The 18021-nt window shown below is 41.3% G+C and overlaps 1 protein-coding gene across 1 annotated transcript; it reads right to left on the minus strand.

Moving 5' to 3' along the window:
• Positions 1-131: 131 nt before the first annotated feature.
• IST1 (IST1 factor associated with ESCRT-III) lies at positions 132-15515 on the minus strand. The gene is made up of 9 exons (XM_069966133.1): positions 15420-15515; positions 14575-14755; positions 11701-11788; positions 10359-10442; positions 10161-10271; positions 9027-9209; positions 2514-2627; positions 800-842; positions 132-704 (listed from the first exon to the last, which is right to left on the minus strand). Exons 1-9 carry the CDS (start codon positions 15505-15507, stop codon positions 517-519), a joined length of 1080 nt encoding a protein of 359 aa, XP_069822234.1. The 5' UTR covers positions 15508-15515; the 3' UTR covers positions 132-516.
• Positions 15516-18021: the final 2506 nt, after the last annotated feature.

Raw genomic sequence — 18021 nt, forward strand, 5'->3', positions numbered from 1 at the left:
CTTGCAGCAAGTGTGATTATTCTCTCTCAATATACATAGATTTCAGCTGCCAACTGGACACTGTGATATATTCTTAGCAAAGGCCATTTTTCAGATTATTTCTGCTTTATACTCACTCACTACGAGCACTCTAGAAGGCCACAGCTTTATTTTTTAAAAAGTGCACGCTCATACAAGCTGAAAACAAGTCTGTAAATGTTATGTACAAAGGTTAGAAAATCAGGTAGGGAAGCAGCTCATCAACTTATTAGCAGTGATAAGTCTTTTGGGTCTTGCTTTAGGACATTCCTCCATTACACAGTATATATGACGGCTTTGAGAAAATGGTCCTTTAGGCAAAAGCTGCAGTTTCTGAATATTCAGTTTAGGGGTAATCAATACATCAAACCTATATTGGGGGGGAACAATTTTCTCTCTGAGGACCAGTGAGCAGATGCTTAGAATGTACAAAGAATATTTCAGATTTTCTCCTCGTCAGGTCAAGATGTTAAAGGGATAGAGAATATGGTAAACATCTTAGGTTTTCTTCTTTAGCTCCTCAAATCTGCGTGACAGGTCATCAAAATCAATATCTTCTGAAGTTGAAGTTCCAGCTCCAGCAGAGGCATTAGGGAGTGTGTCTGGAACAGACGGCAATTCTGGAAGGACAAAGTTATCTGGTATCTTTGTACGTGGTTTAGCAATAGGTAGTGGATTACCAGGACCTTAAAAAAAAAAAAAAAAAAAAGACGTTTATGGCTGTACCAAATTTGTACCCATAACAAACCATTACTAATCATACTCATTTGAGCATACTAACCATCCTGTGGAGGAGCATTTGCCTGTGGCCCACCATCACCAAGCTGTTGGAGACAGACAACAGGTCAATTAGAAATACAGTTGTACAGTTCACAATTTTGGGCCCCATACACATAGCAGTCTTAGGCCACACACAGGGCGCATATAGATGTGACAATTCCATCATTCGTCATTAATTTCTAGCAGGAAAAAGAACCTGTCCTCTTCTATAATATCATAGGCACATACATCACATAAATCCCTATTGCAAAAGAAGAAATGTTTAAGGGGGAAAAAAAAAAAAGATTTTTCCCTTATTTTCGTGCAAAGTGAATGCACAGAGGTAAATAGTACCATGGGAGACATCAAGTTTGGCTTACCAGAAGGAGGTACACTTACAGAAGATGGGAGTGGAAGGTTTTCCACAATTGTAAGATGCCCAGAATCCAAAAGGATGCCGAGGAGAAAGAAGGCCCCAACAGAACTTAGACCGGGGATGATCCACAAGGCCCGCCAGTCTAGTAACTTACTGATCAAGGCCCTTTGATAGCAGAAGAGACCAAATGTTTCATGCTACCAGTACTTACAATACAAAGCAAGTACCTTCACATCACTTCCAGTGACGCACCAGGCTGGCTGAGACCACCACCACAGAAGGCCACAATTGCATGCAGGTTTGAGGCCTGCTACTGAATGTGCTGAGGGAGACAGACCACTGCTCTGCCACTAAATTGTCCTTTTTAGTAAAATTATTATGGGGGCAGCCATTAAACCAGAGCTGCCTTAAAAAGCATTTAGATAAACACTTTACAGCAAGCCCCGTGGACAATGGAAAAATAGACTGGAGGGGACTCGCAGACTCTTTTGATAGAGTAGTCATACTTTCTGACTGGCAGAGATGTCATTGTGCAGAGAGTGGCGAGGGGGAGTAGTGTCTACCACCTATTGGGAATGACCTGATCCTATCCTATTTATATATTGGTGTAACCTTTAAGATGTAATCCTGCCTGTGATGGTAAGTAGGAGACTGCTGGAAAGAACTCTTCAGAACAAAGTCTCAGCTTATTATTAGGGCCTAATTGCCAAAATGCCAAACATTAAGATTTTTTTCAAAATAGTAAAACGGAATATTTAAAGGGGGGGGAGGGGGAAAGAGAGCATCACCGGCAATTCTTAAATATGATACCATAAAAAGTTGTTTTCTGATGACACATTCCCTCTATATGATCAATGTGGATGTGTTTTTTATTTCAAAAGTTTTGATCGACTAGGGTCTGTGTGTCTTCAGAGCCAGAACAGGGGGAGCTCGAGCACTTCTTTCCTCACTCTTTGTGGTTGCAACAAACTCAGCTTTGGGAGTGCCTTTTTTTTGTCATGTAGCACAGAGCTGTGAGAGAACATGCTTAGTGTGTACTTCTCCCAACTCATTCTAGCAACTGGTCAGACTCTGAAAACTTAGACAAGTCAAAAGTGACAGTGCCCATTTAAATATAAGAACCTGTTTAGAACACAAACTGACTGAAATTTCAAACGTGTCTGCTGTGAGTAAAGACCATTTCCCCTAAGTCCACCTGTCAATTTTCAAAGTTGCAATTTAGAAAACAAATGATGATAGTGTAAGGATTGTGAAAGAATAGAATAGATCTTATTAGATTTTCTAAGAGATTTCTGACACTTCTGAAACTTCTAATGTATCTAAAACTTCTAATGTATCTAATACGCCTATAAATACTTACAGACTCATATGTAGGAGGCATAGATGGGATTGGTGGGGGCCCCATTCCCATTGCTGGAGGATTTTGGTTACCAAAAGGTTGATAGATTCCCACAGGAGGTCCATTGAAAGTCTCCTGTTGTAAAATAAATTAAAAAGTACAGTAGGGCAAAAACATACATTTTTACCCTATCACTTAAAGCAACAGAAGGGAAAAATAACACAAAGACACATTGGTAGGGAAACAATATATTTTGCCTTGACCCAGGTGCTGCCAACCCATGCTCCTCCACTGTCCAACAGGGTACTAGAACCTTCTTTCAATTGTACAGCTTTCCACAATAAACCTATCCTTTCTAATAATGTGATCATACATACAAACTTTCATTAGATTCCAACAACTACTTCTTGGTGTGTTATTGTTTTTTTCTTTTTTAATCAATAAGTGTACTTGGGCATGGTTACTAAAAAAACTATTAAAACAGTCCAATCCAGGCCAAAGTGGTACCAATGTAAAGTACAGACAATGGCACAAGAAAATGAGCCCTCATATAACACCATAGGTGGAAAAATAAAAAAGGAACAGGGTCTGAATAGGGCACTTTTAGTCCTATTTACTTTCTGGAAAATGTTCTACAGTTTTTTTTTAGGTTGGAAAATAACATAAAACATTATAAATTGGATAGTGTTGTAATTGTAACAACCCAAAGAAGAGAACCCAGAGAATGCAGATGTGTCAGTTTAACTGTACAAATGCATTGCTTAAAAATCAAAGCCACTAAAATTACAAAAAAATTAATGCAATTTTTAAAAGATTTTTACTGCACAAAGATTTTTTTCCATCTGGCCATGCCTTTTATGTCGAAATAAATGATGTTATCACCTTATTAGCTTTGCAAAAAATAAGCCATCATATGACCTTTTTTTGATAGAAAAACTAAAAAGAGTTATGAATTTTAGAATGCAGAGTGAAAAACAAAAAAGCAAAAACAAAAAAAATTGCTGTGTCCCCTATTGGGCCTCCTGACAACCCAGAATTCATGCCAGCCTTTTAGATGGTCTTGTACTGATCATCCCACCTGGCTCATATTATCACCAGCTCTGCTATCTAACCCCCACTTAACTCCTACAGGTTGTTTGCCTGGGCTTCTGCTTTTGAGAACCATCTTTAATCTTCCCGTGGCCATCTGCTCTCACCTTTATATTGGATACATGTTTGTCAGGACTCCCTAGGGTGGCATCCAACTTCTGCAGCTAAAGAGAATCCAATGCTGTCTATGGCATGTTTTGCCCAGGAGAATTCTAAAATTTTGACCCAATAGTATTGGTGCCCCACCACTCTCCATACAGTCTTTTCCACAGTCTCTAATAATTGCTGGAAATGCAGTGCCACCATAAGTTCGATGCTCCATATATAGTGGGACTGGCCAGGGAATAGTCCCTCTCCACAGAGAAGTCTCCCTCCGTTCCATTCTTCCTGGACTGATATCTAGGATTAAGAAGGGAATTCAGCACCACTTCCCTCCTTCAATTGCAGACTGGGTCGCAGAACTCAATACTCTGTATTGCATGGCAGATCATGAGATCAGATCAGAAGCCTTCTATAAACACCTGGGCCTGTTGGCTTCACTTTAGGGAACTCCACAACCTTGCTAGATGGTTGTGTTAAGCTCACATACACCGCTTGATGTAGACTGTCTTTCACATTTTAAAAAGAGTGTCCTGGATTTGAAGAACATAGCTAGATTCTTCCAAAAACAGTGCATCAACTTTTAAGCCTGGATAACATTTAACTATCTATTGCTTTTTGCCCCCTCTCAGAAGCAAATAATAAAAATGCAAATATGAAAATGTTCTTGTTAGTAAAAGACTATTGTTTTTTTTTCTCTCCCAGTGGGGGACTTGAACATGAGATCATATGTACAATACACTGCAATACCTCAGGCAGGCTGTAATAGAAGAACCAGCAATACAGGCCTGAAGACCTCCGCTAGACCCCTGGCTGCAATGATGCAAAGAAAACACACCATTTCACTTTGTCACACCTCTTTACTACCTACTGAGCTGTCAGCACTACTTGTTACCTGTGTCTGTGTTTCATTTCAATAATATATGCCTTTATTGAGACCATGAATAGTAACTAGGTGGTGCGTAGAGTTCCCTAACAACTCTGCCTCAATATGTTTCATGCCTGCCCCTTATACAATACTATGCAATGTTCATACAGCACAGTGAAGCATCGTGGTACTAGAGACCAGAAAATCTTAGGCTCTGCCTCCTTGACACTAGTCACAGCCCAACAAATATAAAAACACAGATGCAGGGTATAAAGGTATGTTCTGAATACTTAGTGGTGAAAGATTCGCTTTAAATACACAATGTAATACCACAATAATGGTCAGGAGCACCCCTCAGATGTCACTGTTGCTTCTGGCCACAGCAGCTAAGTGGTTAAATGGCTAAGATCAGAGTTATCCTGTTAGCTCTATAACACAGCTGAAAACTGCTGCATAAAGAGTTGCCTTGGGTCTTGAGCCTGTGACATATCATTCATGTACATATGTGTCGTATATTGCCAAGGGGTTAAAGGGAACCTACCACTCCACTTCTGCATTAGTAAACCTCAAAACTCTGGCAGGTACACAGTCCACTCCTAAAGCGAGCAGTGTACAAACAACTGGAAGCGCTATAGACGGCATTGTAATACACTTACAATCCAGTCTACAGTGCTTTTGCCAGTTTCGTACACTGCTCGCTTTAGGAATGGACTATGTACCTTCCAGAGTTTTAACCCTTTGAGGACCAGGCCCAAAATGACCCAGTGGACCGCGCAAATTTTGATCTTAGAAGGGAAAAACGAAAACACTAAGAGCTCTAGCACTCTCAGTTTTCTATCTACAAGCCATGTAAGTGCTTGTTTTTTACAGGAATAGTTGTATTTTGTAATGGCGTCATTCATTTTACCATAACATGTATGATGGAATTCCAAATATATTATTTATGAAGATATAAATAGGTGAAATCGTAAAAAAGAATGCAATATGGTAACGTTTGGGGGGTTCCAGTGTCTACGTAATGCACTATATGGTAAAAGCGACATGATATTATTACTCTATAGGTCAGTCTGAACACAACCATATGCAGGTTACACAGATTCTCTAATGTTATATATATATATTTTTTTTTTTTTATTAAATCCTTTTTTTTGGCAATTAAATATTAATAAAATGGGCCTATTGTGACACTTATATAACAGTTTTATTTTTTCACCTACGGGGCTGTATGGGGTGTCATTTTTTTCCACCATGATCTCTAGTTTTTATTAATACCATATTTGTGAAGATCGGACGTTTTGATCACTTTTTATTGATTTTTTTAAATATATAATGTAACATAAAATCGGTAATTCGCACACTTTTTTCCCTATTTTCATGTACGCCGTTCACCGTTCGCAATGACGCTTGTTATATTTTAATAGGACAATTACGCACGCTACGGTATATTATATGTTTATCTATTTTTATATGTTTTATTTATATAATGGGATAGGGGGGGTTATTTCAACTTTTATTGGGGGAGGGGTTTTGGGGTAGTGTAATAGTGTTTTGAGCTTTTTTTTTTTTTTTTTTTACACATTTGAAGTCCCTTTGGGGGACTTTTACATTCACTAGTTTGATTTCTACACTGATGATTGCTATGCCATAGGCATAGCATTGATCAGTGTTATCGGCGATCTGCTCATTGAGCCTGCCTGTGCGATCAGTGAGCAGATAGACGATCGGACCGCACGGAGACAGGTGAGAGACCTCCGGTGGTCCGTTTTAACGATCGTTCCGATCGGTAAGTGACAGGGCACTCCCCCTGTCACTTAAATGCCGCGGTCGCGCCGCGTTTAAGGGTTAATGGCACGCGGCAGCGCGATCGCTGCAGCGTGTCATTACCGGCGAGGTCCCGGCTGCTCACTGCAGCCGGCCCCCAACTCCTATGAAGCGCGCTTCATAGCGGGTGAACCACCCAGTTACGTACAGTTACGTCCAGGGTCGTGTGGTGACAGACTTCCATGACGTAACCCTACGTCCTGGGTTGTCTAGGGGTTAAGAAGGTAGTATCCTGCTGTGAAAGCAGAATTGAAGTTATCTAATAAATAATAATAATAAATTTATTTGTATAGCGCCAACAGATTCCGCAGCACTTTTTTTTTTCTCTATGCATACAGTACAGAGGTACCTAATACACAGTTAAATTGGAATAAATAAGAACATAATAAATAAAAATAACAAAAATACAAATTATAAATGAGACCTGCTCGTTGGAGCTTACAGACTATAATTTTCGTTGACACTAGGCATAAGTGCTTTATTTGTCCATGGTCCAGGCATTGTACATAGTTAGAAATACAGGATAAGCCAGTAACAACGCCAATGTCTGTTGCAAGTAAACATATAAAGTGCAGGAACAGTCAGAGATATAGAGCAAGGGAAACAACAGAAGGGGGAAACAGTTTAGGGAACGTTATAGGCGAACCTGAAGAGATGAGTCTTCAGGGCACGCTTGAAACTGAGTATTGGGTATGAGTCTGATGTGTTTGGGTAGGGCGTTCCAGAGAATTGGTGCAGCACGAGAGAAGTCTTGGAGGCGGGAATGAGATGTTCTGATTATGGAAGATGTTAAGGTTAGATCATTTGCAGAGCGCAGAGCACGGGAAGGAGGATAGGTGGAGATGAGGGAGGAGATGTATGGAGGAGCAGAGTTGTGGTGGGCTTTATGGGTGCGGGTGAGGAGTTTGAAGTGGATTCTGGATTTAATGGGTAACCAGTGCAGTGACTGGCACAGAGGGGAAACGTCGATATAGCGGCTGGAGAGGAAGAGGAGTCTGACTGCTGCGTTCAGGATAGACTGGAGAGGGGAAAGCTTAGAGAAAGGGAGACCGATTAGTAAGGAGTTACAGTAGTCAAGACGGAAATGGATCAGGGCGACAGTCAGAGTCTGAGCGGTGTCAGTGGTGAGAAATGGGCGGATTCTGGAGATGTTTTTGAGATGAAGATGACAGGAGCGTGTTGGAGCTTGGATGTAGGGAGTGAGGGATAGGTCAGAGTCCAGCATAACCCCCAGACATCGAGCCTGGTGCACAGGAGTTATGCTAGTACCACAGACAGAGTGAGATGTCGGGGTTAGGTGTGTTAGAGGGAGGAAATACCAGAAGTTCAGTTTCAGTTTTGGAGAGATTAAGTTTGAGAAACAGAGAGGTCATAGTGTTAGAGAGAGCGCATAGACAGTCACTGGTATTTTGTAGGAAGGCAGGGGAGATGTCACGGGAAGAAGTGTATAACTGGGTGTCATCAGCATAAAGGTGGTTTTGGAAACCAAACCTGCTGATGGTCTGTCCGATGGGGGCTGTATAGAGGGAGAAGAGGAGGGGACCCAGGACTGACCCCTGGGGAACTCCGACATTAAGAGGTAGGGGACCGGAAGTAGAGCCAGAGAAGGATACGCTGAAAGAGCGGTCAGAGAGGTAGGAAGAGAACCAAGAGAGAACAGAGTCCTTGAGGCCAAGAGAGCTGAGCATGGAGAGGAGAAGCTGGTGGTCCACAGTGTCAAACGCTGCTGATAGATCCAGGAGAATCAGCAAGGAGTAGTTTCCTTGTGACTTGGCCTTCAGGAGGTCGTTTTGACACCTTGTTAAGAGCAGTTTCAGTGGAGTGGAGGGATCGGAAACCAGACTGTAGAGGGTCAAGAAGAGAGTTATCGGAGAGATAGCGGGTTAGGCGAGAATAGACAAGACGTTCCAGGAGTTTAGAGATGAAGGGGAGATTAGAAACAGGCCGATAGTTGGCTGCACAAGATGGGTCTAGGGAAGGTTTTTTCAGCAGTGCGGTTATAATAGAGTGTTTGAATGAGGAGGGAAAGATACCAGAGGAGAGGGAGAGGTTGAATATTTTAGTGAGGTGAGTAGTGACAGCGGGAGAGAGGGACTGGAGGAGGTGTGAGGGAATAGGGTCAGTAGGGCAGGTAGTGGGACGAGAGGAGGAGAGGCGCTTGGCAACTTCTTCCTCTGTCACTGGGTCAAAGGCTGAGAGCGAAGGGGGAGAGGGAAGGGTATCTATGGGAGAAGTAATAGGAGCTATGGGACTTTGGGGCTGGGAGGGGGATCGGAGCAGGGAGTGTCAATTTTGGTTTTAAAGAAGGAGGCCAGGTCTTCAGCGCAGAGGTCAGTGATGGGTGTCTGAACTTTGGGCTTCAGAAGAGAGTTAAAGGTGTTGAAGAGGCGTTTTGGATTGTTTGAGAGTGAAGAGATGAGAGAGGTAAAGTAAGCCTGTTTGGCGAGGTAAAGGGCAGAGTAATAAGATTTGAGAGACAATTTGTAGTGAATGAAATCTGCTGAGGTTCTAGATTTCCTCTACAGACGTTCAGCCGTCCTAGAGCACCGCCGAAACTTTTGCTAAAATAATTTGTCATACAGGTATGGAACTATGACTAAATATTTAGCATGGAGTGTAAAAAAAAATGAAATGAGTAAAGAGCATCCCATACATACCGGTCCACCAGATACAGGGTAATTAAATGGTATTGTAGGGGTGGGCATTTGCATTGCAGGCATGGTTGGCAATGGTACTCCAAATCCTCCACCCCCTCCACTTCCTCCACCGCCTCCTTTCTTTATGTCATCTGAAAATCCAACATCTATAAGATCTGCTTCAACACCTGTAGGAACCTCGGCCTTAAAAAGTAACAGAAAGTGGGAATTAAAAGCGTACAGGTAAAATATACAAATTTATTAGCGGTTCTTCATAAGTTTTGACAAATCTGCCCCAATGTCTTATTTTTTAAAGTTGCTGAAACATAAGCTATGTGCAGCCTCAGAAACATGTACTGTCTACCTTCCTGTTTGACACTCAAAGGGGTTATCCAGCGCTACAAAAACATGGCCACTTTCTCCCTACAGTTGTCTCCAGATTGGGTGGGGTTTTAATACTCAGTTCCATTGAAGTAAATGGAGCTTAATTGCAAACCACACCTGAACTGGAGACAACAGTAGGGGGAAAAGTGGCCATGTTTTTGTAGCGCTGGATAACTGCTTTAAAGGGGTTGTCCAGCAGACAAAAAAATAATTCTTCATATCAACTGGTCTCAGAAAAATATATAGATTTGTAATTTACTTCTATTCAAAAATCTCAAGTCTTCCCATACTTATCAGCTGTTTTAAGCCCTACAGGAAATGTTATTTTATTTACATTCAGACAGGGCTCTCTGCTGACATCTCTGGCCGAGACAGGAACTGTCCTGAGCAGGAGATGTTTTCTATGGGGATTTGCTGCTGCTCTGGACAGAGATGTCAGCAGAGAGCACTGTTTCTGAATGTAAATAAAAACATTTCCAGCAGGATATATAGGAGCTTATAGGAAGACTTGAGATTTTTAAATAGAAGTAAATGACAAATCTTTACAACTTTCTGACACCAGTAGATTTGAAAGAAAAATCTTCATGTGCAACATATGGAGAAGTACTGCAACTAAAATTAACATGCTTCAGATTTTTAAATCTGCAGTACAGGAGATTTTTTCTGTAGAAAATGTATGCAATGACATTTTACATAGGTCTGTTATAGGTCACTATCCTTCCTATAAAGAACGGAATGTCATCCATGATGAAACTTTCAGTGTTCACTTACCATAACCACAGAATCTGGTTCATAGGGCACGTTGTAGTTTTTAGCAATCTCAATGAGGTACCGCTCGACAAGAATTTTTGGAGGAGCCTCTACACTCAGCTTGTGCATTAGCTAGAAAAAAACAGAAACATACAATAGCTCAAAAATGAGATAATGCTTTCTGAAATTAACAGACCACCCAGTAATCCTAACACATACCCGGTCGTTGACTGTTCCAATCTGGTTTGTCCTGCACAGCTTTCCATATTCTTTACTATACTTGGCGCACAGTTGATCAGCAACCTGCAGTATGGAAGATGCAATGTCACATGACTGGGGGGGGGGGGGGGGGGGAAATACCTTAATAGACTGACTGTCTATGACTGCATGAAAAAGTCCCAACATTTTGTGTAAAACAAATGAACGTGGAGTGAGTGATTTAGATACTTAGATACTAAAAAATCTGTGCAAACCTTTGCAACCATTTTGCATGCAGCAACATGTCCCTGGCTCCAAAAATAGACTGGCTGTTCACCTATTCATAAATTCAATACACCAGTCTCTTACTCACACTGTAGTTAGAGGGCACACAAAAATACCCTGTTGATAAATTCTTCTCATTATGTGTAATCTACCACTATGGGATAGTCCTAACTTTACACAACTAACATCAGAGCTAGACCCCTCCTTTTGGCCGGCAAAAAGTTTCCCAACTTTCACAACATGTTGAAGTCTTTCTACCAATTCAAAACAGACTTTGATTTGCCTTGTGAATCATTCAATGCATGATGTAAGCGTGTATATCAGGGATGGGGAATCTTCGGCCCTTCAGCTAGTGCAAAAACACAAAAGCTTTAGCTTTGGCTGTCCAGGCATGATAGGAATTGTAGTTTTGCAACAGCTGGAGGGCCGAAGGTTCCCCATTATTCATATATATGAATAGAGCAGTCAATTTAGTAACTTGTTAGTATCTGCATCAACGGCAGGTTTTTAACACACTTTAATAAAGGGGTTATCCAGCGCTATAAAAACCTGGCCACTTTCCCCCTACCGCTGTCTCCAGTTTGGGTGGGGTTTTGAAACGCCGATTCATTGAAGTAAATGGAGCTTAATTGCAAACCGCACATGAACTGGAGACAACAGTAGGGGGAAAAGTGGCCATGTTTTTGTAGCGCTGGATAACCCCTTTAAAGTATCCAGTAATCAGTGACACATTAATACCTAATAGGTATTTTAAAGTTTGGAATGTTTGATATCACATACTTTTGATGTATAAATTTACAAGCCCAGTATTCCAAGAACCACACCTTCTGGTACCCTGCGTGGTGCTGGCCTTACATGGACAACTCCATGCTTTTTTTATCTGGAGAGATTATTTAACTAAATTCTGTGTTTTACCATTTACATTATTTTGCATCTCTAATTACACTGTAGAGTGTGTGTACAGTGTTGAGAAGAGAGTTTTAAAAGTAAAAAAAAAAAAAAAAAAAAAAAAAAAAAAGTTACTGGTTCACTCATAATTCCCACCAATATGCAATAACCCTTTGTATGAATAACTCACTATTTTCAGTTCGGATACTTCAGTCTGTAGACGTGGAGCTGCCCAAATTAATGTGGAGACTGCTTCAGCCAGACCTGGATCAAGCTCCCTGGAAATATACAATACCAAATAAATGAAAATCTGTTTACAGAACTATACAATATAAGCACTTCTTCAAAGTTTTTTGTGTTCAAATAGCATTAAGAAATGCTTACGGTACTTTTAGTAAAATTTCAACTTTTTTTTACTCCCACGGAAAAGGCTTTGGTAAAAATAAAAAAAATAAAAAAAAGATAGCCAGATGTATTAGCTAACTCAGTTGTATGCCAAAAATGTGGGCCACAATTTGATGCATTAAAGTCATGTCCTCAGACACATATAGAGTAGGGAATAAAGCTGTGCTACGTTTTAAACTTCAATTATTTCACTTCATTGCATAGCAGACCTCCAAGTTGTACTAAATTTGTTTAACACATTTTAATAGCTTTTACATAGTAAAATATTTTAACATAACAAACAGAGGAGATGTAACGGTGGATGCACTGAGAAGTTCAGAGTTCCATTTATATAGGATAACATACAGTAATGCACAGATCATACATCATTAAACATTTTAAAAGTTGAAAGTAATTAAAACAAATAAAACATATGATAAAAACTTGCATTGCTGTTTGTGATTTTATAATCAGTATGTGTTATGTATAACAAATTGAGTCCAGACATCACGTAGTGTCCCCCGAGCCAACTCACAACTTCTCTTGTGAGTAGGTATGGTAGAGAGGGTAGTGTAAAAAATGGTAATTCATATACAATGTGGGCATTCCCAACCCTATAAAATATTTGAAAGTTTATTTAGTGACAAGTTAAAAGGATGCTATTAAGCCCTTAATTGGAAAGCCCCCAAATGTCAATGTACCAGCTAAATCTCCCAGGCAATACCATTCAGAGTATAGAAATGGACGTACAATATTGTCAATTCCCTGTCTTGTCTTCTAAAATAATTTTTTAGTTCTTTTATGTCGCTAATCTAAAAAGATTTTTAATTCGAGTCATCACCATAGCCATGTCTGGGATATTTACTTCTAGCCATTTTGCCATTATGCAGCAATGAGCTATCAGTAAAATGAGATGTACTATGTCTTGAATACGTTGTTATATGAGTGGTGTCAGATTGTAGAGTGTGAAATAGTAGTGCCTGGGGTGTCAGCAGTATTTTCAACCACCAGTGGGTGTGCACATACGCTATTATCTGATTCCAGGAGGTGGTTGAGTGAAGACAATCCCATACTTAAAGAGGATGTACCACCAGGTACGCCCTCTTTAACCTGACACAGGGATAGAACGGCGCCCTCACGGGGGAGGCACTGGAGGAAGGCTGGCCCGCCCCCAGTGGGAAGCAATTCCCTCCCCTTTATGACACGGCTGCTTTGATTGTAATGGAGCCGCGTCATAGAGGGGAGGGAATTCCCACCCACTGGAGGCGGGCTGGCCTACCTCCAGTGCTTGTGCACCAGGCCGGTAACCGTGGAAAGAACGGCGCCGTACACGGGAACCGGGCCGCAGTTCGAAAAACAGACCGCGGCATCGGCTTCCCCGTGATGGCGCCGTTCTAGCCCTGTGTCAGGTTACAGAGGACGTATCTGGTGGTACATCCTCTTTAATCAGGGGTGCTTTATATTTGGGACAGGCTGTTATCTGATCTGGGAGGGTGGCAGCGACTCTGTACCCACAATCTGTCCCCCCCAAACCACTTGTACCTTCGGATAGCTGCTTTTAATCCAAGCTCTGTCCTGGGGTCCGTTCGGCAGGTGATGCAGTTATTGTCCTAAAAAACAACTTTTAAACTTGCAGCCCCGTGCCCAAGGGGAGTATCTGTGCCCCAACTTTGCAACACCCCTCCGTCCCTCCTCCCCACCCTCTTCATCATTAGGAATGCCACTGGAACATTTACTCCTGTTTGAACATTGCACAGGTGCCTTAACAATCCAGCCCATGTGCCGGGCTGACACAGCTGAGGAATAGGAGGCAATCTGCCTGGAGCATTCCTAGTGATGAAGAGGGTGGGGAGGAGGAACAGAGAGGTTGTGCCAGCCTAATGCATACACAATCTAAGCCCTGACCGGGCTGCCAGTTTAAAAGTTGTTTTTAAGGACAATAACTGCATTACCTGCCGAACGGACCCCTGGACAGCTCTTGGATTAAAAGCAGCTATCCGAAGGTACAAGCAGTTTGGGGGGGGACAGATTGTGGGTACAGAGTCGCTTTAAATCTATATAGTGAAGAATGAAAGAATCTATATAGTAAAGAATGAAAAAAAAAAAGTTTCCCTACATCTTTTGTTAATACATTTGCACATTGTCTCCTAGCCTTTTAGTATTACCTCTTCTATATCCTCTGCCTGCCATCTCTTCCAAGTTGTAAACAGGCGTTTTGTATTTTTTAAAAAGTATTTTTATTTAAAAAGAATAAGCTTAGTATACATATATAATATGAGAGGGTGGCACATTAGAACAGTCTCTTAACGTTGCTGGTTGGGGGAGCTGTCAGGCCCCAGAGCGTTACCATAATGAAGAGCTTTAACAGCCGCTGCCATTTTCTCTGAGGTAACTGCAACATTTAGAATATATTTTTGATTATGGTCACTGTACTCACTTTTGAAGCTTCCAACAATCATGTTGTGGTGTATAGCCCAAACCAGTGTATAAACAGACTCAGAGCTAATGTATAACATCAATGGCACTCTGGGATGCCGCTCTGCTGCGAAAGTTTTGGAAAACATGTCTCCTCCATCATACACATGGGGAAGGAAGAGTTTCCTCCAAAACATACGCTGACAATGTTTCAAAGGACAAGTCTGCTGCAGACAACTCCTTTAATTTCATGGTGCAGACTTACTTCATAGACTGAATTAAGCCAAATCGGGCCAGAAGCAGATCACAGTATAATTCTAAGATCTCCATGGCTTCTACCAAGTAGTCCTCTCGGATGATGTGCTCCACCCGGATTCTTGCTCTTTCATCTTTCCCAGAGGATAAGTAGTCTGCAATCTCCTTTCTGGCCTTTTGTGCCAACTCGGCTGAAGGGAGAGGATAAAAATAAATGTGGTTCAACTTATACATTTAATTTTTTTTGCAGCACAAATATGATCCAACCTAAGAAGATGCTGCATGTCAGGAAAGCTCCTGACATAAAACTTTAAGTGTCTCCATAATATTTTACTAGTCAGACCCAACATAACCTAAGGGGCTCACTGCTTACTGGGGGCAGCATGAAAATAAAAACCAAAACACAGTCACCTAATTTGGTCCCCCAGAGAACTCTCCAAAACATTATGTGGGCTCAGACTACTAAATTATTCCAAGGCGGAGTCCTCACAGTGATAACCCCCTGAGCCAATCACTGAATAAGGTGACCCTGCCACAGACAAGTGATAAGCATAGTTTGGGGGGGGGGAATGCAATTGTTTTTTATGTCGCATCCAGAAAAAAAAAAAAATATTTAACTGCTCCTTGATTTATGTATGTAAAAATGAGGGGGGGGGGGTCTAAGGAACTGCCACCAGCTATACAGCTGACACCCCTTTCAGCAGCTGGGATCAGTGATAATGATGGTTAGATGAGAAAAGGGTGAGAGCCCTGTCAATTTCTCACTGCCCCCTCCACCTTGCTGTGATCATGCTATAGGGATATAGTAGCCAGGAAACTAACCCCATTTATTACTGGAATTATGGTGTTACTTACTTTTTTTCTTCTCCAAAAGTTTCAGTCTGTTTATGACAAGCCTTAAATTTACTCGAAGCCGCTCAGCCTTAAACCCGGAGCCCAACATTGTGTCTCTTTCCTGCAATTACAAAGATTCTTCATGAGAAAACTGAACCTTAATCTTAAAAAAAGCTGTTTTTGTTAAAATAAATAAAAAAAACAATGGTAAAGACAGAGACACCCAGAAGAGGTACAGATATGTCCATAGTATGCATGAATTAGATGAGAATGAAAAGTGCTATAGATTTCCCCCAGACACTAGACCACCATGTAAATACTATAGGTTTTTAATTCTTAAATCTTCAACATTAGACTGGTAGGGTCTGACAGCTGGGTCCCCAACATTTCCTAAAATAAAGGGGTGTGTTTACAGTACTGGTCAAATAAATCAATGGGTGCTGAGTATAGGGAGCCTAAAGAAAATGGATCAACCCTACTGTTGCCGTAGAATTTTACAATTTCTGCTGTGACTATGGGCACAATACAATTAGAACTATAAATGTTGCTGGGAAATGTAGCATTACGTGACACATCAGTCATATAAGCCTCTGTTATATCAGTTTTATGGGCTCCATTTCACCTATATGCAATAATGTATGCCTCTGAAAGATAACTCATCCATAGGGCACCATTCTAAAAACATATGTTAAATGCATACAGTTTACTGGATATAACAGTCTATACTTCATACTTTTTTTGTGGTTGAGGGTGGGTTAACACATTAAGAAAGGAAAGTATTTTGGAACCAGATGTATAATAGTGTCTGAGGCTGTATTTTTCTATTTTAAATCTGCACCTTCTATAAGTTGGTTTCTGGTGTATATTTGACACATTTGTGGTATATTAAAGCGAATGTACCACATGAATACATATATTACATTTTCCATATGACCTTATCAGTACTGATTCTGCCTGTCTGGTCCTTTTTAAAATCATCAATCCTGTTTCCACTATTTTTGCTGTTTTATACATATGCTAATTCTGGTGCACTGGAGCGTCCAGTGAATAGGTAGGTCCACTCCTGGTGACACACAGCTTGTGTGTTCCTCCAGGCCTGGCTTCTACGTAAGCTCCTGCCCCGAATCAGTGTGTCATCTCACACTACCTATGAGCTGTCATCAAAGCTGCCCGGAGCTGACACATAGGGGGTAAATAGAAGTCACGTGTCACCAGGAGCAGACATACCTATGCATTGGAGCCTCTGGAAACTGCATATTTCCTGGGGTAAGAAAGGATCAAGCATGTTGAAATTCATCATGCTGAAAATACCTAACATCTGCTCTTGTGAAATACCCCATACACATAGGCGAGTCTGTGAACCTTCTGGCATCTGAGGGGTGGTGGAAGAGAAGAAAACTTTAGTTAGGACCAGACAAAATTCATTACTAACAATAAAGCCATCTTCACTGACCTTTATGTGATTCACACAAGTAGTAGTAAAAACGCTAACCTTGCCGATTATTATTAGAACACATTGTGACTTTCTTTACTTCCTGGTTAACCCGTATTTCCATTACAACACTCAGTCACTAAAGGTCTCTACTATTATATGTGTGCTATGTCACGAGAATGTTTAAGACAAAGAGCAATAAAAATACATGACGGCAACTGTTGCAAAACTATAATTACCATCACGGCAGACCAGCCAAATCCAAAGATTTGGCTATCCAGGTATGATGGGATTGTAGTTACCCATCCCTGAACTAGAAGCAGCCAACACAAGAAAGGAAAACCTAAAACTATTTTACTGTCTATCCAAAAAAAACAGAACACTGACGGATTTAATGAAACCGGATACAGACAGAGCGCAGTAAAAACAAGGCTGGGGAGTAAGCCACAGTCCTGACTCCCAACTCCTTCATAAATGGCCAGTCAGACATCAGGGGAATTATTTGTCCAAGTAGTGCAAAGTAGATCTGACTCCTACATCATCCTAGGGCGACTTCTGAGGGAATAAGGAAAGATATAAATCAGATTCTCCTGTGTGTGCAATGGATGCAGCCAGTCTCCAGCCACCATGTCCTGAACAACTCTTTCAAATACTTTTCGGAACTTCCAAATTAAAGAAGGGAAATAACCGTCACTATGCACCTCCTCAGAAAGGTAACGTATCTACCTAGACTTTTTTTTTTTTACTCATCAGAGCCAGGTAGGGAAATGTTCTCTTTTGTAATCCGTTTCTAGCTTCTGATTTAGGCTTTAGTAAATTGTTATTGGGGGTGGGGGTGGGGGGGGGGTCATATTGCTATTTTAACAGAATTCAGAAATATGCTTTACAGCAAGCCCCATGGACCATAGGATACAACAGACAGGACTTCTGGGCATGGACAGGATCCATTCAGATAGATAAGTTAGGCTTCTGGGCGTGCTCAGTGACATATAGAGATCATTCTACAGGGAGGGGGACACTTAGCTGTGAGGAACAGCTAGTATGTATACCTCCATTATGTTGATACTGGTGTCACCTTTCACTGTAAGGCTGGGTTCAGACTACGGAATCCACACGGATAAGTTACAGCGGATTCCATCTCTTGTACTTGCTCACGTCCGCACGCGTCACTGCCCGTGCCGTAGACACCAT

The sequence above is a fragment of the Dendropsophus ebraccatus genome, chromosome 4, assembly GCF_027789765.1.
Source record: "Dendropsophus ebraccatus isolate aDenEbr1 chromosome 4, aDenEbr1.pat, whole genome shotgun sequence".
Taxonomy (NCBI): Eukaryota; Metazoa; Chordata; class Amphibia; order Anura; family Hylidae; genus Dendropsophus; species Dendropsophus ebraccatus.

Coding starts and splice junctions, on each gene's coding strand:
- IST1 (XM_069966133.1), bottom strand. CDS start 15,507: ATGTTGGGCTCCGGGTTTAAGGCTGAGCGGCTTCGAGTAAATTTAAGG. Junction 10,443..11,700: donor AAGTATCCGAACTGAAAATA/GTGAGTTATTCA, acceptor TCCATACTGCAG/GTTGCTGATCAACTGTGCGC. Junction 2,628..9,026: donor ACCCTGTATCTGGTGGACCG/GTATGTATGGGA, acceptor ATTTTACAACAG/GAGACTTTCAATGGACCTCC.